Source organism: Cherax quadricarinatus, chromosome 59 (assembly GCF_038502225.1).
Source record: "Cherax quadricarinatus isolate ZL_2023a chromosome 59, ASM3850222v1, whole genome shotgun sequence".
NCBI classification, from domain to species: Eukaryota; Metazoa; Arthropoda; class Malacostraca; order Decapoda; family Parastacidae; genus Cherax; species Cherax quadricarinatus.
Genome location: NC_091350.1, coordinates 13654122 through 13681101, shown reverse-complemented (window position 1 = coordinate 13681101; position 26980 = coordinate 13654122). Strand labels below are relative to the sequence as shown.

Genomic DNA, 26980 nt, shown 5'->3' with positions numbered 1-26980 from the left:
ACCACTCCAACAATATATCTCCCCCTGCTTTTAACATTTGTCATGATCCCATCAGTTCCAGCTGCTTTACCCCATTTCATTCTACATAATGCCTCACACACCTACAGTATATGGTATACATTTAAAATCAATATGCCTCATTCAAGCTTACAAACCCATAGTAGCATTTTCAATCTTCTTTAACTTGTTTTACTTTTAACATTATCAGTTTGCAGCACATCATTATAACTTCCTCAGCTCTGCTCTGTGTATATAAACATCTAAGACAAGTGCAGTAAGACAGGGAAATACCACATTAATGTTAGTAGGCTTTAGTTTTATTCAGCTTACACTGAAACTTACCTTCAGAAATAAATATATCCACTGAAAATTGAATAAAATGATAAATTTTATTATTCCTTTAATAGCACTTTATTAAATGATACAAGTCAGCTATAATATATTTGGAAACATTTACATAATTGGCATTCTATATATTTCTAATCTACTTGTTTCTTCATATCAGAAGATAAATTTCTTCCATATTTTATAGTTTTTATATACTATACTGAGCTAAATATAAAACTGTATATATCAATAAGAAATATAGTATAGTGGCTTAATGCCCTTGAGAGGCTTGTGTGATGGAGTGGAGCTGCATAATCAGAGAGAAGATACTGTCAGCTTTGACACCTCATGTCACTAAATATATATATGTATGCATACTACCCTCAACATAACACAGTGCTACCCAGATTTATATGCAGAGTTAGCCTAACCTTAATACCTTTTTCAAATGTATTATACTATACTGTACTGTATGTAATTTCTAAAAAGTATCAAACTGCTATAGAAAGTTTTAATACACCTACATAATTAGCCTCATTGTATCTGATTTTTTTTTTAATAACTAATCTGCCATATAGCTTGAGCTTAGCTTACATTATTGTCTTAGAAAAAAACTTCACACAGTACGTGAGAACCAGAGAAGTGGTGGTAACCTCATCTAATTACACGAGCTCATAATACTCCTAAAGTACCTTATTTACTATATGACTATTATTATTATACTCATGGGAGGAGCATTCAACCCATAGGGTCACAGAGCATATGGGAATGAGAGAAAATCAGATTTGATCCAAGGAAAAGGATGACAGGTTCAATTCCCTGAATCAAAAGCCTCTCATCTTCATCAAGGCACCTCCCTCAAGGAAATAAATGACTAATGATTTTTAAATAATAAAGAAATGTAATTTTAATGCATCTCTTCTCAAGGATCAATTTTAGTATATTATTTTCAGTGTCATGATCAGAATTAATATGACACTGCCATATATGATACTGGCAGCAAAGGACAGATGAACAACAAATACAAACTGAATGTAGAGTGAAATACCAACAGGTATGAGAACGAAGACACAGTATGCAGAACAAATTTTTATAGGGACTATATTATGTCCAAGACTGAGCTTGATCAAGCCATACATACATCTAAACATGCATTCAAACAGAGACAGACAAACACAGAAAACCACACACACACACACACACACACACACACACACACACACACACACACACACACACACACACACACACACACACACACACACAAAAAAAAAAAAAAAAAAAAGAAGAAGAGTGAGGCAAGAATAGCACAAAATAATATATCAAGTGCTGATGATGTGGGTAGTGCAGGACTATAGTCAGCCACCTGGTCCACTATCAAGGTTTAAACTACTGCTGCATTATGGGCTGGGTATTTACCTTACAAGATAATGTGTGCCAAGGTTTTGCTAGGCTGAAGGCAGCCTGGTTCTATTCAATAGTAACTGCTGTACTGATGATCTAGTAACAATTATCACAAGCTGTCCCCCTTTTTAATAATGAAGTTTGGTGTTTTTCCATACAATAAGGTGTGCATGTTTGTCCCAGTGAATGACGCATGCACTGTTTGTGTTCTTTCAACAAACCGGCTGTATCCTACCAAAGCAGGATAGCCCAAAAAGAAAAACAAAAGTTTCTCTTTTTAAATTTAGCAATATATACAGGAGAAGGGGTTATTAGCCCCTAACTCTTGGCATTTTAGTCGCCTCTTATGACACGACTGGCTTATGGAGGAAGAATTCTGTTCCACTTCCCCATGGAGACTGTGTTATGGATTCTAAAAGCATACTGATGTTTCCAAGCACCAGTGTTTCAGTTCTGTGGCATTTCTCTTATGTACAGTATTATTTACCACAGCCTGCATGTGGAATGGTGTACTGTATACACCAACACTGCTGCTAATTGATTTGTATCCAGGTCTGGTGTCAAAAGTGGTTTCTGATGTGACAACTGTTACATTAGTATCCCTTCTCTTCAGTGCCTTGGTGAGTAGATCTACACTATCTGAGTCATCTTTTTTGGGGAGCGGATAGGATTTTTTGGGCTTTCTGTCTGCAGTCTTGGACGAGTTGTGACTGAAACTGTAGAGTAGACAAGATGTTATTAATGATGTGGCTCTCCACTCAATGCATAGTCCCAAGGTTTCGATGGGAAAAAACCCACTGCGTGAACTGTCACAAATATGTGTGTAGATTGATCCTTCCACATTTTAAAGAGTGTAACAGCAATTGTTTCTGTGCTATGACTGGTTATGCTTTCTATAGCTGTCAGAGAAAAACTAGTAGTATGATCTCTGGTTAATCAATGGTTTACTGTAGTTTAAATTTATACATTTTGATGAGGTCTGTAAAGTCAGCCATGGAAAAGGAAGAGCCATACTGGCCTTAATTTTCCTCTGTACGACTTGATATAGCTCAACCCTGAGAAAAACAGTCCCCAAAAAAGCTTGTTCTACATAGTTTTTTTTTTTACACCCATACAACAAACTCAATAGGTTGGAGGTTGGAGGGAGGGGGTAAAGGAGGTTTTGTGTGCGAGGGGCTTGGACTTCCAGCAGGCATGCGTGAGCGTGTTTGATAGGAGTGAATGGAGACAAATGGTTTTTAATACTTGACGTGCTGTTGGAGTGTGAGCAAAGTAACATTTATGAAGGGGTTCAGGGAAACCGGCAGGCCGGACTTGAGTCCTGGAGATGGGAAGTACAGTGCCTGCACTCTGAAGGAGGGGTGTTAATGTTGCAGTTTAAAAACTGTAGTGTAAAGCACCCTTCTGGCAAGACAGTGATGGAGTGAATGATGGTGAAAGTTTTTCTTTTTCGGGCCACCCTGCCTTGGTGGGAATCGGCCAGTGTGATAAAAAAAAAAAAAAAAAAAAAAAAACTCAAATTTGAAGATTTTGCATGAACATATATACAGTACCATAATTCTGGGAAAAATAGGTCTGTCACTGTATAAAAGGTTAAGGGTCTTCACACTGAACTCTGAGATTCACTCCCAGCTAAACCAATGAGTGCTCTGCGAATTTCTTCAGTCACCTCATCATTATCAGGAACTTCTGAGAGCACCCAGGTGTCATCTGTGTTCTTCAGAGATTCTCTGCAGACAGGGCAGGTTCTATCTACCACAGTCCTGGAAAGAAACCCAAAGACACAGGTAAACCAGTTGAATGGCCTATTTTTTTGAACTGTATATGAAAGCATTACCAGAGATGAGTCTCTTCCCACCTTCACATATCCCTACTTAATGCAACACAGTAATATCTCTTATTCATATTACTGTGTCTGTTAGTGTACTATATACGAATTACATAAAATTCCAAATAAGGGAAATTTATTATTTTTCTTATTAAAAATAAAAAAATACTGTATCTGAATTAGAAATATTATCCAAATTGAGATTTGAAATTGTAGCTCTTACTTTGAAAATTCAAAATTTCATATATTATTTTCTAATTCCAATACAGCCTATCCTCACTTAACGACGGAGTTCCGTTCCTAAGATCGCATCAGTAAATGAATTCATGGCTAAGCAAGGAGCACAGTATAATGGTAGTGGGTTTGTGTCAACCATCTTTTATATAGTTTTAATGTCACCTTTGCACCATTTATAACATTTTTAGTATATTTTCAAATGTTTGTACAGTAGTGTACTGTATATTGTAATAAAAAGAATAAAGGAAATCAGCTCCAATATACAATATTTAGGTATGCATACTAGTCAAAGAGCCCGTCATAAGTACGAGTTGTTGGTAAACGAGTACACTACTTAGTGAGGAGAGGCTGTATAAATATTTGTTTTCAACGAACTGGCCACATCCCACTGAGGCAGGGTGACCTAAAAAGGAAAATTTAACTTTTTCTTTTTAAATTCAGTAATTCATACAGAAGAAGGGGTTGCTAGCCCCTTGCTCCTGGGATTTTATTTGCCTCCTACAACATGCATGGCTTACAAAAGAATTCTTTTCCCATGAAACAATATATTTTAGATCATTCTAAATAGAATAAAAGGGTATCAAGTAAAACAATTATACTGTACATTACAATGCATTATTTTAAGCCAAATTCTTCAGTGGCTGTCAACTGTCTTAATTTTTCTTTAGTTGTATGTTACAGTACTGTACATGTACTATTAGTACAGTATTTAATCTTTTCTCTATCCTTCCCTGCTTCTTGACCTCTACTTTGATACCATTTATGCTTACTAAGGCTAACTTGTAGCCATATACTGTATTCCACAATGAATACAGTATCTAGTAGTACAGTGGAACCTCTACTTATGAGTTTAATCTGTTCCATGACCTTGCTCGCAACTGGATTTGCTCGTTTGCAGGCAATTTTCTTCATATAAATTAACTGAAATGGAATTAATTCGTTCTAGTGGAATTCCAGGCACGAGAAAATACTTTAAAAATTTCCCTAATATCATCTCTACAGTTTATTTATCTATCACAGTTCATGTAATATGACATAATAAACAATACTAATAACACAGAAACATGATATATACACTAGAATGAATAAAATACATGTCATTAGTTATGTGGCTAGTGGTGGTGACAGCAGCCATTGTTGTTGGGGTTTATAGGCCCATCACAGTGGCTATTCCTGCTCCTGACTACATGTGCAGAGAACCTAGGATAACCCAAAAAAGTTAGACAGAGTGACTACACTCTTAATGCTTCACTTAATGCTATACTCTTAATGCTACATTTAAATGCTACACTCTTAATGCAACACTTTGCAACTGCTGCTTCATGTTGTCTGTCACTGCTGCTTCATGTTGCCTGCCACTGCTACCTCATGATGTCTGCCACTGTTGCTTCATGCTGTCTGTCACTGCTGCTTCATGCTGTCTGTCACTGCTGCTTCATGCTGTCTGCCACTGTTGCTTCATGCTGTCTGCCACTGCTGCTTCATGCTGTCTGTCACTGCTGCTTCATGCTGTCTGTCACTGCTGCTTCATGTTGCCTGCCACTGCTACCTCATGATGTCTGCCACTGTTGCTTCATGCTGTCTGCCACTGCTGCTTCATGCTGTCTGTCACTGCTGCTTCATGCTGTCTGTCACTGCTGCTTCATGCTGTCTGTCACTGCTGCTTCATGCTGTCTGCCACTGCTACCTCATGATGTCTACCACTGAAGTCGCCAAAGAATCGAACATTTCTGCTATTTTGAGCTCAATTTCAAGGTACTTTTCATCGTGAAACCAATTAAAATCATAGTTATTTTTGTAGTATATCTTCCATTCTATCGCAAGAGAACGAATAAAACAAGAATACTGTACAACCATAAAAACCATACGAAAATATACCGCTAAGGGGAGGCTAATGGCTGAGAAATGAATTCCGTTATTTATGGTCCAATTTCTTTCATTTTTGGTGTACGTAAAGAAGCATCTTTTCATCATACATTGCCTAAGTTTCAATAAGATAGTCCAACAAACTGAGATCCAATTCCCTAGATCAAGAGCAAGAGCCCCCTCACCAGTGTCAATTAACCTCCCTTGAGGCCCACTCGCATCTGGAAATTTTGCTCGCGTCTGGAAGCAAAACTCGACCGAGCAGCTGCTCGTATCTGGAAAAACCCGCATGTGGATGCACTCGTAAGTAGAGGTTCCACTGTACTGTTTTATTTATAACAAACACTTGGTGACTAATTCCTGTTCTCATTACACAGGTACAAACATTATACAGTAAAGGTCCAACAAAAATTTACTAAAAATGGGGATGGGGTGTCTAATTTATCAAAAATTCCATTATACTGAATGTTTCAATTAGGTAGATGTAGTTCGCTTAATCAATCAACTACCAGACATGGACAAACACCCAATAAAACACACTTTCTGCAGTAGTGTTGAACTACTGGACACAGAATAAACTAGATTACAATACAGTATTACCTGTAAATGAAGCTGAAAAGAAAATGGGTTAAAAGTAGAGCGCTGTATAATACAGTGGAACCTCGGTACACGACCAGCTCCCTACTCAAACAAGGTTTGGCACTCTATCAAACAAATATGACCTGCCAGAACTTCGTTGTAAACTATTTTGTGTCTCTTTGTATTTTTTTTTTTTTTTGTATTTGTATAAATAAGTCACCATGGGGCCTACGAAGATCAGTGATAACAGCCAACCAAACAGAAAATTCGTTGGGAAGAACTTATTTGATACTCAAATGGACTGGCACTCGAACAGCCTTCTGGAATGAATTAAGGTCGCATACCGAGGTTACACTGTACAATAGAGTACACAGTATAATACTTTTTCTTACCTTTTCTGGTGGATAGATGAGCTTAGATATACAATATAGTACAGTATTCCCATGTGGTCTAATGGTGACCCAGAATAACTTATTCTACGTCAGTGGAACTGTAAAGCTCCAGCAGTATCACTGCAGATGGTGTGGGAGACAGACAGGTAGATTGTGAGGGAGATACAGATGGTACATAGGTTTTTCTTATAATAAAGCCATAGCGTTGACAAAAACTCCAAAACCAATCATCAGTTGTCTCAAATTCTATAACCTTAAAGTTTGCTAGCCCAGAATGGCAGCTCATTTCCATGAAGCTGACAGATGAAATAATGGACCGGATGATCAAGCAACACTTCAAGAAGAATGGCTCCACTGTCACCTCCGACATTTATGTTGGTTCCGTCACTACCAACACATACAACAGGCTGCCGAGTTAGTTTCTGTTCCACCAGAAGTGCATAGTCAGTCTTGGCAATCTCCTTTCCATGGCTTGACTTGGGAGTCACATGAGTGAGATATTCAGTGCCGGGCTCCACCATGATGATGTAATGATCTTTCGCCACTATCTTTGGACTCCATTTCTTGGTCTTCTCATTCTTTGCTATTACACGAGTAGAGGTCGTCTTACCATCAAAACACAGTGATGTGATATTTTCCAAGTTTGCTACCTCATTTTCTTGCCTCTCCATATGGTATTTGTGTCTGGCATCTCGTAACTTCTGTAGTCCAATAACTTGACTTTTACACAAATAACCCGCACATAAAAGAGAGAAGCTTACGACGACGTTTCAGTCCGACTTGGACCATTTACAAAGTCACACTAACCAGAAGTGGAGCAGGGCGGCTATATACAGTGGACCCCCGGTTAACGATTTTAATCCGTGCAAGAGGGCTCATCGTTATGCGAAATAATCGTTATGCGAATTAATTTTCCCCATAAGAAATAATGGAAATAAAATTAATCCGTGCAAGACGCCCAAAAGTATGAAAAAAATTTTTTTTACCACATGAAATGTTAATTTTAATACACACAAACTGAAAAAGGCATGCACAATTACATGACACTTACTTTTATTGAAGATCTGGTGATGATTGATGGGATGGGAGGAGGGGAGAGCATTATCTTCTTACTGTTTAGAAGGGGAATCCCCTTCCATTAGGACTTGAGGTAGCAAGTCCTTTTCTGGGGTTACTTCCCTTCTTCTTTTAATGCCACTAGGACCAGCTTCAGAGTCACTGGACCTCTGTCGCACAACAAATCTGTCCATAGAGCTCTGTACCTCCCGTTTCTTCAAGACTTTCCTAAAATGGGCCATAACATTGTCATTGAAATAGTCACAAGCACGGCTTGCAACAGCTGTGTCAGGGTGATTTTCATCTATAAAGGTTTGCAGTTCAAACCACTCTGCACACATTTCCTTAATCTTTGAAGTAGGCACAATGGATTCCACAACTGGCATAGGCTTCTCAGGGTTAGCCCCAAACCCTTCAAAATCTTTCTTAATTTCCATACTAATTCTCACCCTTTTTACCACAGGGTTGGCACTAGAAGCTTTCTTGGGGCCCATGGTCACTTATTTTCCAGAAACACCACCGAAAACACTGTAATAATACGAAATATTCCGAGTGTATGCTTGGATGTTACCGCGGAGGCTGGCTGGTAAACAATGGGACGGCCGGCACATGTGAGGGCACATTGGACGCGTCTCGGACGAAAATCGGTATGCGGGTTTTTAATCGGTATGCGGGGCAAAAATTTTGCGATAAAAGTAATCGTTATGCGGAAAAATCGCTATGCGATGCCATCGTTATGCGGGGGTCCACTGTATAGGCAGGAAGAGGTGGTGGTGGTAGTAGTAGTAGTAGTACAAGAATGGTATATAATACCGACAAGATGAAATTAAGACATATGCGCAACACCCGGGCATCCCTATCGTAGACGTTTCGCCATCCAGCCAGCCACTGGATGGCGAAACGTCCACAACAAAGACACCCAGACGCCGCACATGTGTCTTAATTTCATCAGTGGTAGTAGTAGTAGTAGTAGTAGTAGAAGAGGTAGTAGTAGTGGTAGAAGTGGGGAATAAGGAGGACGAGCCAGTCAAATACAAAGGAAGGGGAGCACTGCAAGAGAGGTAGATGCCCACAGAGGGAGAGCAAGCGCACAGAGGTGCGTGAAAGGGGAAGTGGTGAAATAAATGAAGAAGGAACAGAAACATGAGACAGAAGAGAGAAAGACAACCCAGAGGAGAAAAAGGAAAGAGGAGAGGGGAAGAGGGAGAAGAAGAAAAAGAAAAAGAAAAAATGAGAAGTCAGGTTAAGTCACGGGTGTTCTGAAGTTTGGAGCATTTTACAATGTAGTGGGAGAGGAAGGCATCTACAGAGATGAAGCCAGGGCTTAGATTCATACAAGGAAAGTTGTGTATTAGAGAGGATTCAACTAGACAGCGACTGTTCGAGTTGGAAGTAGGGAAGACAGTTTTAGCAGAAGACCAGTCAATAGGATGGCTATGATCTCTGACGTGACAGAAAAGAGCATTGTTAGTGTCAGCAAGCCTAACACTATTTTTGTGCTCCCTAAGTCTGTCAGAGAGAGATCGACCAGTTTCTCCGAAGTATTGAAGAGGACAGGAGGAGCAAGAAATAAAGTAGACACTAGGAACATCTGTAGAGGGAGGAGAGGTATGAACGAGATTAGTGCGAAGAGCGTTAGTCTGGCGGAAGGCAAGCTTGATGTCTAAGGGACGAAGAGAATTGTCAAGAAAAGTGTTCTTATCTCCCTCTTTCTCCGTGCCCTCCGCATCTGTGATCCTCAGTTCCTTCCAGCAGAAATTTCCACTCTTCATAATTAGTTTTCCCGTCTTGGCTACCCTTCCCATTTCATAGACTCTGCCCTCTCACGTGCTAAACGTAATTTCTTCTCTCCCAAACTCTCTACTCCTGGGAATCCTTCTATCCTCTGCCTTCCCTACATTTCCGGTCTTTCTAATCTCAATAATTCTCTCCGTCCCTTAGACATCAAGCTTACCTTCCGCCAGACTAACTCTCTTCGCACTGATCTCGTTCATACCTCTCCTCCCTCTACAGATATTCCTGGTGTCTACTCTATTTCTTGCTCCTCCTGTCCTCTTCAATACTTCGGAGAAACTGGTTGATCTCTTTCTGACAGACTTAGGGAGCACAAAAATAGTGTTAGGCTTGCCAACACTAACAATGCTCTTTTCTGTCACATCAGAGATCATAGCCATCCTTTTGACTGGTCTTCTGCTAAAGCTGTCTTCCCTACTTCCAACTCGAACAGTCGCCGTCTAGTTGAATCCTCTCTAATACACAACTTTCCTTGATTGAATCTTAGCCCTGGCTTTGCCTCTGTAGATGCCTTCCTCTCCCACTACATTGTAAAATGCTCCAAACTTCAAAACACCCGTGACTTAACCTGACTTCTCATTTTTTCTTTTTCTTTTTCTTCTTCTCCCTCTTCCCCTCTCCTCTTTCCTTTTTCTCCTCTGGGTTGTCTTTCTCTCTTCTGTCTCATGTTTCTGTTCCTTCTTCATTTATTTCACCACTTCCCCTTTCACGCACCTCTGTGCGCTTGCTCTCCCTCTGTGGGCATCTACCTCTCTTGCAGTGCTCCCCTTCCTTTGTATTTGACTGGCTTGTCCTCCTTATTCCCCACTTCTACCACTACTACTACCTCTTCTACTACTACTACTACTGCCACTGATGAAATTAAGACACATGTGCGGCGTCTGGGTGTCTTTGTTGTGGACGTTTCACCATCCAGTGGCTGGCTGGATGGCGAAACGTCTACGATAGGGATGCCCGGGTGTTGCGCATGTGTCTTAATTTCACCTTGTCAGTATTATATACCATTCTTGTACTACTACTACTACTACCACCACCTCTTCCTGCCTATATATAGCCGTCCTGCTCCACTTCTGGTTAGTGTGACTTTGTAAATGGTCCAAGTCGGACCAAAACGTCATCGTAAGCTTCTCTCTTTTATGTGCGGGTTATTTGTGTATCGTTCCAGTCACGGTATTGTGCCTTTTTTTATTATTAACTTGACTTTTGTCATCCATAGTCCATTAAGGTGGCGGTAGCAATGGCAGCTCCAGTATAATCACTGAGAAAGTTAGTTAATGTTTATAAATAATGAAGAGTACATAGACACAGTATATAAAGCACTGTGCTGCGCTACTCAGTAATACAGACATATTAAAAAATTTCAATCACAAATGCTGTAGGCTAGACCTCAACCAATCAACTTCATATTTTGCACTGAATCTAAGATGTATATAAGGAACAATGCCTGAAGAGTGCAGCTTTGACCAAAATTTCAATGCTCCCTACTGTACTATAACACACAAATGTATCTTGGAAAATAAACATTTTATTTTATATTTTATACTAAATGGCAAAATGGAGTTCTCCTTCTACTTCTCCCAATGTTAATGGATCCATGGAGGGCTCAGGACAACCACTCTTCTACCTGCAGATATACTAGTCTCACTATCTACATTAAGATTCACCCTTTCATAATATCAAAACTTTATACTAACATCAGTGTCCTCATCAATAAGTACAGTGGAAAATCAGTTCTCGTCCGGCCTGGTTATCGTAAAATTCAGTTTTTGACCACTTTCTCGGCGAAATTTTTCCCGTTTTCGTACATCCGTTCGGAAATCGTCCATACCAAACATGTCCGCCTGCTCACAGGACACGGCTGCTCATACATTCGTCACTCAGTCTGCCTTTGTTACTCATAGAGGGTGGTAGTGGTGGTGGTAGAGGGTGGTAGTAATGGTGGTAGAGGTTGATAGTGGTAGTGATGGTGGTAGAGGGTGGTAGTGATGGTGGTGGAGGGTGATAGTGATGGTGGTGGAGGGTGGTAGTGATGGTGGTAGAGGGTGGTAGTGATGGGGGTAGAGGGTGGTAGTGATGGTGGTAGTGATGGTGGTAGAGGGTGGTAGTGATGGTGGTAGAGGGTGGTAGTGATGGTGGTAGAGGGTGGTAGTGATGGTGGTAGAGGGTGGTAGTGATGGTGGTAGAAGGTGGTAGTGATGGTGGTAGAAGGTGGTAGTGATGGTGGTAGAGGGTGGTGGTAGAGGGTGGTGGTGATGGTGGTAGAGGGTGGTAGTGATGGTGGTAGAGGGTGGTAGTGATGGTGGTAGAGGGTGGTAGTGATGGTGGTAGTGATGGTGGTAGAGGGTGGTAGTGATGGTGGTAGAGGGTGGTAGTGATGGTGGTAGAGGGTGGTAGTGATGGTGGTAGAGGGTGGTAGTGATGGTAGTAGAGGGTGGTAGTGATGGTAGTAGAGGGTGGTAGTGATGGTGGTAGTGATGGTGGTAGTGATGGTGGTAGAGGGTGGTAGTGATGATGGTAGTGATGGTGGTAGAGGGTGGTAGTGATGGTGGTGGTAGAGGGTGGTAGAGGGTGGTAGTGGTGGTAGAGGGTGGTAGTGATGGTGGCAGTGATAATGGTAGTAATGGTGGCAGTGATGGTGGTAGTGATGGTGGTAGTGATGGTGGTAGAGAGGGTGGTAGAGGGTGGTAGTAATGGTGGTAGAGGGTGGTAGTAATGGTGGCAGTGATAATGGTAGTAATGGTGGCAGTGATGGTGGTAGTGATGGTGGTAGAGGGTGGTAGTGATGGTGGTAGAGGGTGGTAGTGATGGTGGTAGAGGGTGGTAGTGATGGTGGTAGAGGGTGGTAGTGATGGTGGTAGAGGGTGGTAGTAATGGTGGTAGAGGGTGGTAGTAATGGTGGTAGAAGGTGGTAGTGATGGTGGTAGTGATGGTGGTAGAGGGTGGTGGTAGAGGGTGGTAGTAGAGGGTGGTAGTGATGGTGGTAGTGATGGTGGTAGTGATGGTGGTAGAGTCGGTAGTGATGGTGGTAGAGGGTGGTAGTGATGGTGGTAGAGGGTGGTAGTGATGGTGGTAGTGATGGTGGTAGAGGGTGGTAGTGATGGTGGTAGTGGTGGTAGTGATGGTGGTAGTGATAGTGAGGGAGGGTGGTAGTTGTGATGGTGGTAGAAGGTGGTAGTGATGGTGGTAGAGGGTGGTAGTGATGGTGGTAGAGGGTGGTAGTGATGGTGGTAGAGGGTGGTAGAGGGTGGTAGTGATGGAAGTAGTGATGGTGGTAGAAGGTGGTAGTGATGGTGGTAGAGGGTGGTAGTGATGGTGGTAGAGGGTGGTAGTGATGGTGGTAGAGGGTGGTAGTGATGGTGGTAGTAATGGTGGTAGTGATGGTGGTAGAGGGTGGTAGTGGTAGAGGGTGGTAGTGATGGTGGTAGAGGGTGGTAGTGATGGTGGTAAAGGGTGGTAGTGATGGTGGTAGAGGGTGGTAGTGATGGTGGTAGAGGGTGGTAGTGATGGTGGTAGAGGGTGGTAGTGATGGTGGTAGAGGGTGGTAGTGATGGTGGTAGAGGGTGGTAGTGATGGTGGTAGAGGGTGGTAGTGATGGTAGTAGAGGGTGGTAGTGATGGTAGTAGAGGGTGGTAGTGATGGTAGTAGAGGGTGGTAGTGATGGTGGTAGTGATGGTGGTAGTGATGGTAGTAGAGGGTGGTAGTGATGATGGTAGTGATGGTGGTAGAGGGTGGTAGAGGGTGGTAGTGATGGTGGTGGTAGAGGGTGGTAGAGGGTGGTAGTGATGGTGGTAGTGATGGTGGTAGTGATGGTGGTAGAGAGGGTGGTAGAGGGTGGTAGTAATGGTGGTAGAGGGTGGTAGTAATGGTGGCAGTGATGGTGGTAGTAATGGTGGCAGTGATGGTGGTAGTGATGGTGGTAGAGGGTGGTAGTGATGGTGGTAGAGGGTGGTAGTGATGGTGGTAGAGGGTGGTAGTGATGGTGGTAGAGGGTGGTAGTGATGGTGGTAGAGGGTGGTAGTGATGGTGGTAGAGGGTGGTAGTAATGGTGGTAGAGGGAGGTAGTAATGGTGGTAGAAGGTGGTAGTGATGGTGGTAGAGGGTGGTGGTAGAGGGTGGTGGTAGAGGGTGGTAGTAGAGGGTGGTAGTGAGGGTGGTAGTGATGGTGGTAGAGGGTGGTAGTGATGGTGGTAGAGGGTGGTAGTGATGGTGGTAGAGGGTGGTAGTGATGGTGGTAGTGATGGTAGTGATGGTGGTAGAGGGTGGTAGTGATGGTGGTAGTGGTGGTAGTGATGGTGAGGGAGGGTGGTAGTTGTTGTGATGGTGGTAGAAGGTGGTAGTGATGGTGGTAGAGGGTGGTAGAGGGGGGTAGTGATGGTGGTAGAGGATGGTAGTGATGGTGGTAGAGGGTGGTAGTGATGGTGGTAGTGATGGTGGTAGTGATGGTGGTAGAGGGTGGTAGTGATGGTGGTAGAGGGTGGTAGTGATGGTGGTAGAGGGTGGTAGTGATGGTGGTAGAGGGTGGTAGTGATGGTGGTAGAGGGTGGTAGTGATGGTGGTAGTAATGGTGGTAGAGGGTGGTAGTGATGGTGGTAGAGGGCAGTAGTGATGGTGGTAGAGGGTGGTAGTGATGGTGGTAGAGGGTGGTAGTGATGGTGGTAGAGGGTGGTAGTGATGGTGGTAGAGGGTGGTAGTGATGGTGGTAGAGGGTGGTAGTGATGGTGGTAGAGGGTGGTAGAGATGGTGGTAGAGGGTGGTAGTGATGGTGGTACTGATGGTAGTAGAGGGTGGTAGTGATGGTGGTAGTGATGGTGGTAGTTATGGTGGTAGTTGTTGTGATGGTGGTAGAAGGTGGTAGTGATGGTGGTAGAGGGTGGTAGTGATGGTGGTAGAGGGTGGTAGTGATGGTGGTAGAGGGTTTTAGTAATGGTGGTAGAGGATGGTAGTGATGGTGGTAGTAATGGTGGTAGAGGGTGGTAGTGATGGTGGTAGAGGGTTTTAGTAATGGTGGTAGAGGGTGGTAGTGATGGTGGTAGAGGGTGGTAGTGATGGTGGTAGAGGGTGGTAGTGATGGTGGTAGTGATGGTGGTAGAGGGTGGTAGTGATGGTGGTAGAGGGCAGTAGTGATGGTGGTAGAGGGTGGTAGTGATGGTGGTAGAGGGTGGTAGTGATGGTGGTAGAGGGTGGTAGTGATGGTGGTAGAGGGTGGTAGTGATGGTGGTAGTGATGGTGGTAGAGGGTGGTAGTGATGGTGGTAGAGGGTGGTAGTGATGGTGGTAGAGGGTGGTAGTGATGGTGGTAGAGGGTGGTAGTGATGGTGGTAGTGATGGTGGTAGAGGGTGGTAGTGATGGTGGTAGTGATGGTGGTAGAGGGTGGTAGTGATGGTGGTAGTGATGGTGGTAGTGATGGTGGTAGTGATGGTGGTAGTGATGGTGGTAGTGATGGTGGTAGAGGGTGGTAGTGATGGTTGTAGAGGGTGGTAGTGATGGTGGTAGAGGGTGGTAGTGATGGTGGTAGAGGGTGGTAGTGATGGTGGTAGAGGGTGGTAGTGATGGTGGTAGTGATGGTTGTAGAGGGTGGTAGTGATGGTGGTAGAGGGTGGTAGTGATGGTGGTAGAGGGTGGTAGTGATGGTCGTAGAGGGTGGTAGTGATGGTGGTAGAGGGTGGTAGTGATGGTCATAGAGGGTGGTAGTGATGGTGGTAGTTGTTGTGATGGTGGTAGGGGGTGGTAGTGATGGTGGTAGAGGGTGGTAGTGATGGTGGTAGAGGGTGGTAGTGATGGTGGTTGAGAGTGGTAGTGATGGTGGTAGTGATGGTGGGGGATGGTGGTAGTGGTGGTAGTGATGGTGATAGTGATGGTGGTAGTGATGGTGGTAGTGATGGTGGTAGTGATGGTGGTAGAGGGTGGTAGTGAAGGTCGTAGAGGGTGGTAGTGATGGTCGTAGAGGGTGGTAGTGATGGTGGTAGTTGTTGTGATGGTGGTAGAGGGTGGTAGTGATGGTGGTAGAGGGTGGTAGTGATGGTGGTAGTGATGGTGGGGGAGGGTGGTAGTGATGGTGGTAGAGGGTGGTAGTGATGGTCGTAGAGGGTGGTAGTGATGGTGGGGGAGGGTGGTAGTGATGGTGGTAGTTGTTGTGATGGTGGTAGAGGGTGGTAGTGATGGTGGTAGAGGGTGGTAGTGATGGTGGGGGAGGGTGGTAGTGATGGTGGTAGTTGTTGTGATGGTGGTAGAGGGTGGTAGTGATGGTGGTAGTTGTTGTGATGGTGGTAGAGGGTGGTAGTGATGGTGGTAGAGGGTGGTAGTGATGGTCGTAGAGGGTGGTAGTGATGGTCGTAGAGGGTGGTAGTGATGGTGGTAGAGGGTGGTAGTGATGGTGGTAGAGGGTGGTAGTGATGGTGGTAGAGGGTGGTAGTGATGGTGGTAGTGATGGTGGGGGAGGGTGGTAGTGATGGTGGTAGTTGTTGTGATGGTGGTAGAGGGTGGTAGTGATGGTCGTAGAGGGTGGTAGTGATGGTGGGGGAGGGTGGTAGTGATGGTGGTAGTTGTTGTGATGGTGGTAGAGGGTGGTAGTGATGGTGGTAGTTGTGATGGTGGTAGAGGGTGGTAGTGGTGGTGGTAGAGGGTGGTAGTGATGGTGGGGGAGGGTGGTAGTGATGGTGGTAGTTGTTGTGATGGTGGTAGAGGGTGGTAGTGATGGTGGTAGTTGTTGTGATGGTGGTAGAGGGTGGTAGTGATAGTGGTAGAGGGTGGTAGTGATGGTGGTAGTGATGGTGGTAGAGATAACCTCTCCTCCCTCTTCCCTCCTCACCATCTTCCTTACGCTAAAAAGTCTTCAATAAAAGCAAAAGTAATTTATATGTTCATTTGTCCATTTCATTAGTGCTTTATATTGAGTTTTCATTGTTTTCTGTATATAAAACTTCAGTTATTCTCTATAAAATTCATTTTTTGGTAATATTTTTTGGGTGTCTGGAACAGATTAATTGGATTTACACTATTTTGTTAGGGGAAATATTACTTCAGTTTTCGTACAAATTGGTTTTCGGCCGACCTACTGGAATGGATTAACCCTTTCAGGGTCCGTGCCGTAGATCTATGGCTTTACGTTGAGGGTCCAAACCGTAGATCTACGCAGTGAGCTCAGCTCATTCTGATAAGCTGCGAGCGGTAAATTTGGGCCTAGATATGAGAGAATACATCTATGTGGTATGTGTGCACCACATAAAACAAATCCTGCAGCACACAGTGCATAATGAGAGAAAAAACCGAGACCGTAATTTTCGATTAAAATAGGAACTTTGCAGAGTTTTCTCGTATGTTTTTTTATAGTTGTATTTGCGATTTCTTGGTCTCATTTGATAGAATGGAAGATATATTACAGAAATAGAGATGATTTTGATTGGTTTTAGTACTCAAAATGGCTTGAAACTGACCTCAAAGTAGCGGAAATGTTAAATTTTTGCCAATGTTCAAGTGTAAACAAATGACCTCGCACGTCTAATACACGCCAGCTGGTGGCTCTAATATATATTCACAAATGTGGTGATATTATTTATACAATTATTACAACACTGCATGACAGTAAATCTTCTATTTTTTGGTTTGAATAAAAATTCATTATGTGAATAAAAAATAAAAATGGAATTCATTTGTAAAGCCTGAAAACATAATGAACGGAGGAAATATTAGTTTAGTGCCAGGAATGTCTGCATTCAGTTTGGCAGCGGCAGCAGCGCCATCCTAGCAGCTCTTATTCTTCAAGAAACCATCGCTCGTCAAAGTCTGTGATGGCCTAATTGAAGGTACAGCTACATGAACCCACGTAGACCACAAAATGACCCAAGAATACTAAGAATCTAACCCAAATCTTGACAAAATAGAAGATCTAAGGAAGACAGCCCTGCTAACCCAAACACTGCCTCCGCTGCCAGACAATCACTTAACCCAAGCTCAGGGAAATCAAGCTTTCTCCGCCATAGCTACACAGTATCTACTCTAGTGATACTATGAAAGGATATTGCAGAAGAAACAACAGCAGTAAGAAAAAAATAACACCAAGGACCCTACAACTCAACTTGTCTACCCAGCAGGAAGCCAGTGTATCATCAACCCCCCTCACCACTACCACCCAGGGAACAACAACAAACATGGCTGACTCCCCCTAAAACTCGACTCCCATCAAAGGATTCACCCATGATAACTCAGGTACGATTATTCCTGACAATATTAGGGACTACATCGTCGCTCTAGAAAGCAAAATCAAAGATATTAAAGCAACACTTGCACGACGAGAATCCAAGATAACCAACCTTGAGAACAAGATCCAAAACCTTGAAGAGAAGATTACATCAGGAAGTGCTGACACAGAAAATACTCTGAAAACAGTTATAGCCAGTCACACTGAGCAAATAACAACCCTAAATATGAAGGTTGAAGAAGCAATCAAGGACTGGAATTAGAACATGCACACTCGACTGAATGAATACCTTGATTTCCAAGACGACAAAACTGAACAAGGTAAGTTGTCTGATGCAGTTATAATAAACAACCCTCACATTCCTAGTGACATAACCCAAGCACAGTGCAAGGAAACTGCTATCAGGATAATACAGGACCACATAAAAGTTATCGTGCAAAACAATGAAATCAAAGAAACATGTTTGCTGGGAAAACAAGGTAGAAAACACAGTATTATGATCAGACTTCATTCATATGATAAAAGAAAGGACTTAATTAAATCAGCAATTACAATGAAAAATGGAGTGTTCATCAACGAGTGTCTAACAAGAAAACGTCAAAACCTCCTGTTCAGGTTGAGAAAACTTAAACAGGAAAACAAAATACATCAGTGTTTTACTCGAGATGGGAAAATACTAGTAAGGAAAACATCAACAGGACAATAATATACCATCTCAAATGAACATGATTTCTCTACCTTCCTTAGAAAAGCTGACATTTCTGTAACAGACTAGATAAGTGTCCTTAACACATATATACATGTGGTGCATATAGTGTACGTTACTATTATATTATTGTGCATTATTATTTTTTTTCTTTTACTAGCTAATACCAGCTACCTCAAATACTTTATACTTCTTTTTAATTGCTATTAATTGCTCATAATTTTGTGTTGCAAGTCAAATCTTACTCCAAATTAATGTTGCTCATGGTTGCTACCTGTCCATTTAATTTTGTTTATCACTACTTATTTTAGTCCCTTTTATATTGTGTGTGCAATTAGAGTATATTCCAATTACATTATTGTGTGAGTCCCGAAACTATCTTTTGTTAGCTAGTACCTACTACCTCATATTCGTTAAATTTTTATTGTGCAATTAATTGCTCAACTTGTTATATATTACAAATCAGAGCTTACTACCAAATCAATATTATATCATAGTGACTATCTGTCCATCTAACTTTGTTTACCATTACTTAATTTAGTCCCTTATATATTTTCTCCTTTATTTTAGCTTTATATAACTACCTTAGTTAATATACAATGGAACCTCTACTTGCGAGCGTGTCCACATGCGAGTTTTTCCAAATACGAGCAGTCGATGGGTCGATTTTTTACTTCCATACGCGAGCAAAATTTCCACAAGCAAGCAGACCTCAAGGTAGGTTCCTTGACACTGGTGAGGGGCTCTTGCTCTTGATCTCGGGAATTGTATCTCATTTGTTTGTTGGACTATCTTATTGAAACTTGGGCAATGTATGATGGAAAGATGCTTCTTAGCATACACCAAAAATGAAAGAAATCTAAGCATAAATAATGGAGTTCACTTCTCAGCAATTAGCCACCCCTTAGCGGTAATTTCGAATGGTTTTTATGGTTGTATTCTCGTTTTTTTGGTCTCATTTGATAGAATGGAAGATATATTACAGAAATAGATATGATTTTCATTGCTTTCATGATAAGTTCCTTGAAATTGAGCTCAACCTAGGACAAATGGTCAATTGCTTGGCTGTTTCAGAGTAAACAAATGACATCACTGTCCATTCCAATATGCAGTCGTGAATGGGTTGACATTATTTATACAATTATTGCAATAAGGAATAACAGTATATCTTATATTTTTTGTGTGAATAAAAATTACAATTTATATAATAATAATAATAATAATAATATGTATAATAATACGTATAATAATAATAGTATAATAATAATAATAATATGTATAATAATAATACATATATAATATATTATAATTGTTATATGTAGTACATTTTTTTTTTTTTTTTTTTAAATAATAATGTACTACATATAACAATTATAATAGACGGCTTCAAAAGGCCATCACTAGATGGCAGTGTTTACCACAACAAAGAGGGAGCGGTTGTGGCTGCCTCCACCTGTTACATAATGACATATTTTATTAATACTTGACGTGCTGTTGGAGTGTGAGCAAAGTAACATTTATGAAGGGGTTCAGGGAAACCGGCAGGCCGGACTTGAGTCCTGGAGATGGGAAGTACAGTGCCTGCACTCTGAAGGAGGGGTGTTAATGTTGCAGTTTAAAAACTGTAGTGTAAAGCACCCTTCTGGCAAGACAGTGATGGAGTGAATGATGGTGAAAGTTTTTCTTTTTCGGGCCACCCTGCCTTGGTGGGAATCGGCCAGTGTGATAATAAAAAATATATAATAATAATATTTTATTCATTCTAGAGTATATATATCATGTTTCTATGTTATTCATATTGTTTGTTATGTCAAATTAGATGAACTGTGATAGATAAATAACCCATATAGATGATATTAGCTAAATTATTCATGAAGTATTTTGCCCGGTCTCCAGACAAACTCTCATCCACCGCTGACACCACATGAATGACATATTTTATTCATTTTAGAGTATATATCAGGTTTGTATGTTATTTATATTGTTTATTATGTCATATTAGATGAAGTGAGATAGATAAATAAGCCGTAGAGTTGATATTAGCGAAATTATTAAAGTACAGAATTCCACTGGAACGGATTAATTGCATTTCAATTAATTTAAATGAGGAAAACTGACTCTGCAAACGAGCAAATCCAGTTGCGAGCAAGGTCATGGAACGGATTAAACTCGCAAGTAGAGGTTCCACTGTATTTGCAATTGTTAAAATAATCAAGGTGCTATTCTCAGGTGCTAAAGTGTAATAAGTTCACTATTTTGTCATTATATTCCCAAGCTCATTTATTTGATTACCACTTTATTTGTTCACCACAACTTATATTAGACCCTTTTATATTGTCTCCTTTATTTTAACTTTAAAGAACTACCTACAATTATATTCCCAAGCTCCTTTATTTGATCATCACTTTATTTGCTCACCACAAATTATTTTAGTCCCTTTCATATTGTCTACTTTATTTTAGCTTTAAAAAACTACCTTAGCTCATATTTTTACATTTGTTAAAATAATTCAGGTGCTATTTCTTAGCTTTAGAATATTTACTTTGTCTTATACTTAACTCTAACTATAGATTCACTATAAATCTTATGATTACAAGCATTTATCCTGATACCAACCTCTTATTGAATGACTTAAATGAATCAAACAGTAACTGTAGTTACTACACAGCAGAACAATCACAGGCACTTCTCAGTGCCAACAACAACATAACTGTCTTTAACTACAATATCAGATCTTTAAGCAAACATGACCTCATAGCATTACTAAATTCCCTGCATGCTAGTATGTCCATCATTACTCTCACCGAAACCTGGCTAAAACCTGATACTACAGATGTCTATGCCATTCCTGGTTACACAGCCATACACAACTGTAGGCCAGATCAACAAGGGGGTGGCACAGCTGTATACTACTCAGACCAACTAGAATGTTTCACTAATATTGCACAAGGGATGAACTTACTTTCTTTCAACGCACCGGCCGTATCCCACCGAGGCAGGGTGGCCCAAAAAGAAAAACAAAAGATTTTTTTAAATTTAGTAATTTATACAGGAGAAGGGGTTACTAGCCCCTTGCTCCCGGCATTTTAGTCGCCTCTTACAACACGCATGGCTTACGGAGGAAGAATTCTATTCCACTTCCCCATGGAGATAACAATAAATAAACAAGAACAAAACCAAGTAAGAAAACAGAAGAAAACCCAGAGGGGTATATATAGGTATATATAGGGTATATATAGGGTATATATAGGGTATATATAGGGTATATATAGGTATATATAGGGTATATATAGGTATATATAGGTAGTAGGTTGGTAGACAGCAACCACCCAGGGAGGTACTACCGTCCTGCCAAGCGAGTGTAAAATGAAAGCCTGTAATTGTTTTACATGATGGTAGGATCGCTGGTGTCATTTGTCTGTCTCATAAACATGCAAGATTACAGGTATGTCTTGCTACTTCTACTTACACTTAGGTCACACTACACATACATGTATGCGTTTATTTATACACACTCATCTGAGTTTTCTTTTATTTTATCTTAATAGTTCTTGGTCTTATTACTTTTCCTTTTATATCCATGGGGAAGTGGAATAAGAATCTTTCCTCCGTAAGCTATGCGTGTTGTAAAAGTCAACTAAAATGCCGGAAACAATGGGCAAGTAACCCCTTTTCCTGTAAAGATTACTAAAAAGAATAAGAAGAAGAAAACTGTCAAGGTGGGAAGTCTGAATGTGCGTAGATGTTGTGCAAATGATAAGAAAGAGATGATTGTGGATGTTATGAATGAAAAGAAGCTGGATGTCCTGGCTATAAGTGAAACAAAGCTGAAGGGGGTGGGAGAGTTTCAGTGGAGAGGAATAAATGGGATTAGGTCAGGAGTTTCAAAGAGAGTTAGAGCTAAAGAAGGAGTAGCAATAATGTTGAAGGATAAGATATGGCAGGGAAAGAGGGACTATAAATGTATTAATTCAAGGATTATGTGGAGTAAAATAAAGGTTGGATGTGAAAAGTGGGTGATAGTAAGTGTATATGCACCTGGAGAAGAGAGAAGTGTAGAGGAGAGAGAGAGATTTTGGGAAATGTTGAGTGAATGCGTGGGGAGTTTTGAACCAAGTGTGAGAGTACTTGTGGTTGGGGATTTCAATGCTAAAGTGGCTAAAAATGTTGTGGAGGGAGTAGTAAGTAAATTTGGGGTGCCAGGGGTAACTGTAAATGGGGAGCCTTTAATTGAGCTATGTGTAGAAAGAGATTTGGTAATAAGTAATACATAGTTTATGAAAAAGAGAAATAAATAAATATACAAGGTATGATGTAGCACGTAATGAAAGTAGTTAGTTAGATTATGTATTGGTGGATAAAAGGTTAATGGGTAGGCTCCAGGATGTACATGTTTATAGAGGGGCAACTGATATATCAGATCATTATTTAGTTGTAGCTACAGTTAGAGTAAGAGGTAGATGGGACAAGAGGAAGGTGGCAACAACAAGTAGGAGGGAAGTCAAAGTGTATAAACTAAGGGAGGAGGAAGTTCGGGTGAGATATAAGCGACTATTGGCAGAAAGGTGGGCTAGTGCAAAGATGAGTAGTGGGGGGGGGTGGGGGGGGAGAGGTTGAAGAGGGTTGGATGAGTTTTAAAAATGCAGTATTAGAATGTGGGGCAGAAGTTTGTGGTTATAGGAGGGTGGGGGCAAGAGGAAAGAGGAGTGATTGGTGGAATGATGAAGTAAAGGGTGTGATAAAAGAGAAAAAGTTAGCTTATGAGAGGTTTTTACAAAGCAGAAGTGTTATAAGAAGAGCAGAGTATATGGAGTGTAAAAGAAAGGTGAAGAGAGTGGTGAGAGAGTGCAAAAGGAGAGCAGATGATAGAGTGGGAGAGGCACTGTCAAGAAATTTTAATGAAAATAAGAAAAAATTTTGGAGTGAGTTAAACAAGTTAAGAAAGCCTAGGGAACGAATGGATTTGTCAGTTAAAAACAGTAGGAGAGTTAGCAGATGGGGAGAGGGAGGTATTAGGTAGATGGCGATAATATTTTGAGGAACTTTTAAATGTTGAGGAAGAAAGGGAGGCGGTAATTTCATGCACTGGCCAGGGAGGTATACCATCTTTTAGGAGTGAAGAAGAGCAGAATGTAAGTATGGGGGAGGTACATGAGGCATTATGTAGAATGAAAGGGGGTAAAGCAGCTGGAACTGATGGGATCATGACAGAAATGTTAAAAGCAGGGGGAGATATAGTGTTGGAGTGGTTGGTACTTTTGTTTAATAAATGTATGAAAGAGGAGAAGGTACCTAGGGATTGGCAGAGAGCATGTATAGTCCCTTTATATAAAGGGAAGGGGTACAAAAGAGATTGTAAAAATTATAGAGGAATAAGTTTACCGAGTATACCAGGAAAAGTGTACGGTAGGGTAATTATTGAAAGAATTAGAGATAAGACAGAATGTAGGATTGCAGATGAGCAAGGAGGTTTCAGAGTGGGTAGGGGATTTGTAGATCAAGTGTTTTCATTGAAGCATATATGTGAACAGTATTTAGATAAAGGTAGGGAAGTTTTTATTGCATTTATGGATTTAGAAAAGGCATATGATAGTGGATAGGGGAGCAATGTGGCAGATGTTACAAGTATATGGAATAGGTAGTAAGTTACTAAATGCTGTAAAAAGTTTTTATGAGGATAGTGAGGCTCAGGTTAGGGTGTGTAGAAGAGAGGGAGATTACTTCCTGGTAAAAGTAGGTCTTAGACAGGCATGTGTAATGTCACCATGGTTGTTTAATATATTTATAGATGGGGTTGTAAAAGAAGTAAATGCTAGGGTGTTTGGGAGAGGGGTGGGATTAAATCATGGGGAATCAAATACAAAATGGGAATTGACACAATTACTTTTTGCTAATGATACTGTGCTTATGGGAGATTCTAAAGAAAAATTGCAAAGGTTAGTGGATGAGTTTGAGAGTGTGTGTAAAGGTAGAAAGTTGAAAGTGAACATAGAAAAGAGTAAGGAGATGAGAGTATCAAATGATTTAGATAAAGAAAAATTGGATATCAAATTGGGAAGGAGGAGTATGGAAGAAGTGAATGTTTTCAGATACTTGGTAGTTGACGTGTCGGCGGATGGATTTATGAAGGATGAGGTTAATCAAAGAATTGATGAGGGAAAAATGGTGAGTGGTGCATTGAGGAATATGTGGAGTCAAAAAATGTTATCTATGGAGGCAAAGAAGGGAATGTATGAGAGTATAGTAGTACCAACACTCTTACTTGGGTGTGAAGCTTGGGTTGTGAATGCAGCAGCGAGGAGGCGGTTGGAGGCAGTGGAGATGTCCTATCTAAGGACAATGTGTGGTGTAAATATTATGCAGAAAATTCGGAGTGTGGAAATTAGGAGGTGTGGAGTTAATAAAAGTATTAGTCAGAGGGCTGAAGAGGGGTTGTTGAGGTGGTTTGGTCATTTAGAGAGAATGGATCAAAGTAGAATGACATGGAGAGCGTATAAATCTGTAGGAGAAGGAAGGCGGGGTAGGGGTCATCCTCGAAAAGGTTGGAAGGAAGGGGTAAGGGAGGTTTTGTGGGCGAGGGGCTTGAACTTCCAGCAGGTGTGTGTGAGCGTGTTCGATAGGAGTGAATGGAGACGAATGGTATTTGGGACCTGACGATCTGTTGGAGTGTGAGCAGGGTAATATTTAGTGAAGGGATTCAGGGAAACCGGTTACTTTTATATAGCCGGACTTGAATCCTGGAAATGGGAAGTACAATGCCTGCACTCTAAAGGAGGAGTTCGGGATATTAGCAGTTTGGAGGGATATGTTGTGTATCTTTATACGTATATGCTTCTAAACTGTTGTGTTCTGAGCACCTCTGCAAAAACAGTGATTATGTGTGAGTGAGGTGAATGTGTTGAATGATGATGAAAGTATTTTCTTTTTGGGGATTTTCTTTCATTTTGGGTCACCCTGCCTCGGTGGGAGACGGCCAACTTGTTGAAAAAAAAAAAAATAATAATATATGCTTGTACATGTATGTGCAGTGTGACCTAAGTGTAAGAAGAAGTAGCAAGACATACCTGAAATCTTGCATGTCTATAAGACAGAAAAAAGATACCAGCAATCTTACCATCATGTAAAACAATTACAGGTTTTCGTTTTACACTCACTTGGCAGGACAGTACGACCTCCCTGGGCGGTTGCTGTCTACCAACCTACTACCTAGGTCAAGGGATGAACATGGGGAATATATAATAGCTAAATTCAAATAAAAAACCCGACAAAAACCTCTCACAGTGATAAACATCTACAGAGTACCACAGTCAAACATTAGCCGTTTTAGTGAAAACCTAGGATGTATGATAACTGATGCACGCATGAATAAAGATCACTCACTATTCTTAGGTGACTTCAATATAAATCTCCTGCAAGACCAGGACCCACACATTACTGAATTCACAAACACTGAGTAACTGCTTGTTGCTACCAACAGTAACAAAACCTGCAAGAATTACAGAGACTAGTGTTTCCCTACTAGACCACATCTGGACCAACACCATATCCCCTTTAAAATCAGGCATAATCACAGATAATACCACAGACCACTACCTCACTGGCAACTACCCGAACACAATGTTCCTAGCTCCAACTAACCCAACAGAAGTCTCCCTTATTATTTTATTATTATTTTTTATTATTATCCCACTGGCCGATTCCTACCAAGGCAGGGTGGCCTGAAAAAGAAAAACTTTCACCATCATTCACTCCATCACTGTCTTGCCAGAAGGGTGCTTTACACTACAGTTTTTAAACTGCAACATTAACACCCCTCCTTCAGAGTGCAGGCACTGTACTTATTATCAACGCACTAAAAAACAAAACAGGAGTTTTAAATACCTTACCACCCTTTATATACTAAAAAGCGTCACAAGTACTATCACCAATCATTGCAACACTCTTCAACAAATCCATCGAATCCTCTACCTTCCCTACAGTTCTCAAAATAGTGAGGGTCACCCCGATCCATAAAGGAGGAGACCAAACAGACTTGAATAACTATAGGCCAATATCCAACTTACACCCTCTCTCTAAAATCTTCGAAAAATTAATTCATAAGCAAATCTATTCTTACCTCATCTCCCACAACAAACTCAACCCCTGTCAGTTTGGGTTCAGGCCTAATAAAAATACTAATGATGCTACTATACACATGCTAAAACAAATATACACTGCACTAGAGAAAAAAGAAGTCCCACTCGAGATCTTCATTGATTTACGTAAAGCTTTTGATACAACTGACCATGACTTGCTCCACAAAAAATTGTCGCACTATGGTATAAGAGGGCACTCCCTCAGCTACCTAAAGTCATACCTCAGCAACAGAAGCCAATATGTGTACACAAATGGAGCAAACTCTTCCGCACAGCCAATTACAGTTGGTGTCCCACAGGGAAGTGTCCTTGGCCCTCTTCTCTTTCTCGTTTACATAAATGACCTACCAAATGCATCGCAACACTCAAACCCACACTATTTGCAGATGACACTACATATGTCTTCTCTCATCCAAGCCCAGTCATGCTAGCCAATACTGTGAATACCGAATTACAGAA

General features: G+C 41.2%; 1 protein-coding gene across 4 annotated transcripts in view; it reads right to left on the bottom strand.

Moving 5' to 3' along the window:
* Positions 1-387: 387 nt before the first annotated feature.
* The window catches only part of LOC128698705 (RING finger protein 141-like), a 58639-nt gene continuing 32046 nt past the window's right edge, over positions 388-26980 (bottom strand). For 2 of the 4 annotated variants that reach the window (XM_070097749.1, XM_070097750.1), the window contains exon 6: positions 388-3494. In XM_070097749.1, coding sequence (XP_069953850.1) covers positions 3335-3494 — 160 coding nt within the window. In that variant the 3' untranslated portion in view covers positions 388-3334. Of the gene's footprint in view, positions 3495-10637; positions 10742-26980 lie in introns of those variants that run through there. The other 2 variants (XR_011393654.1, XM_070097751.1) reach the window with 2 other exon arrangements.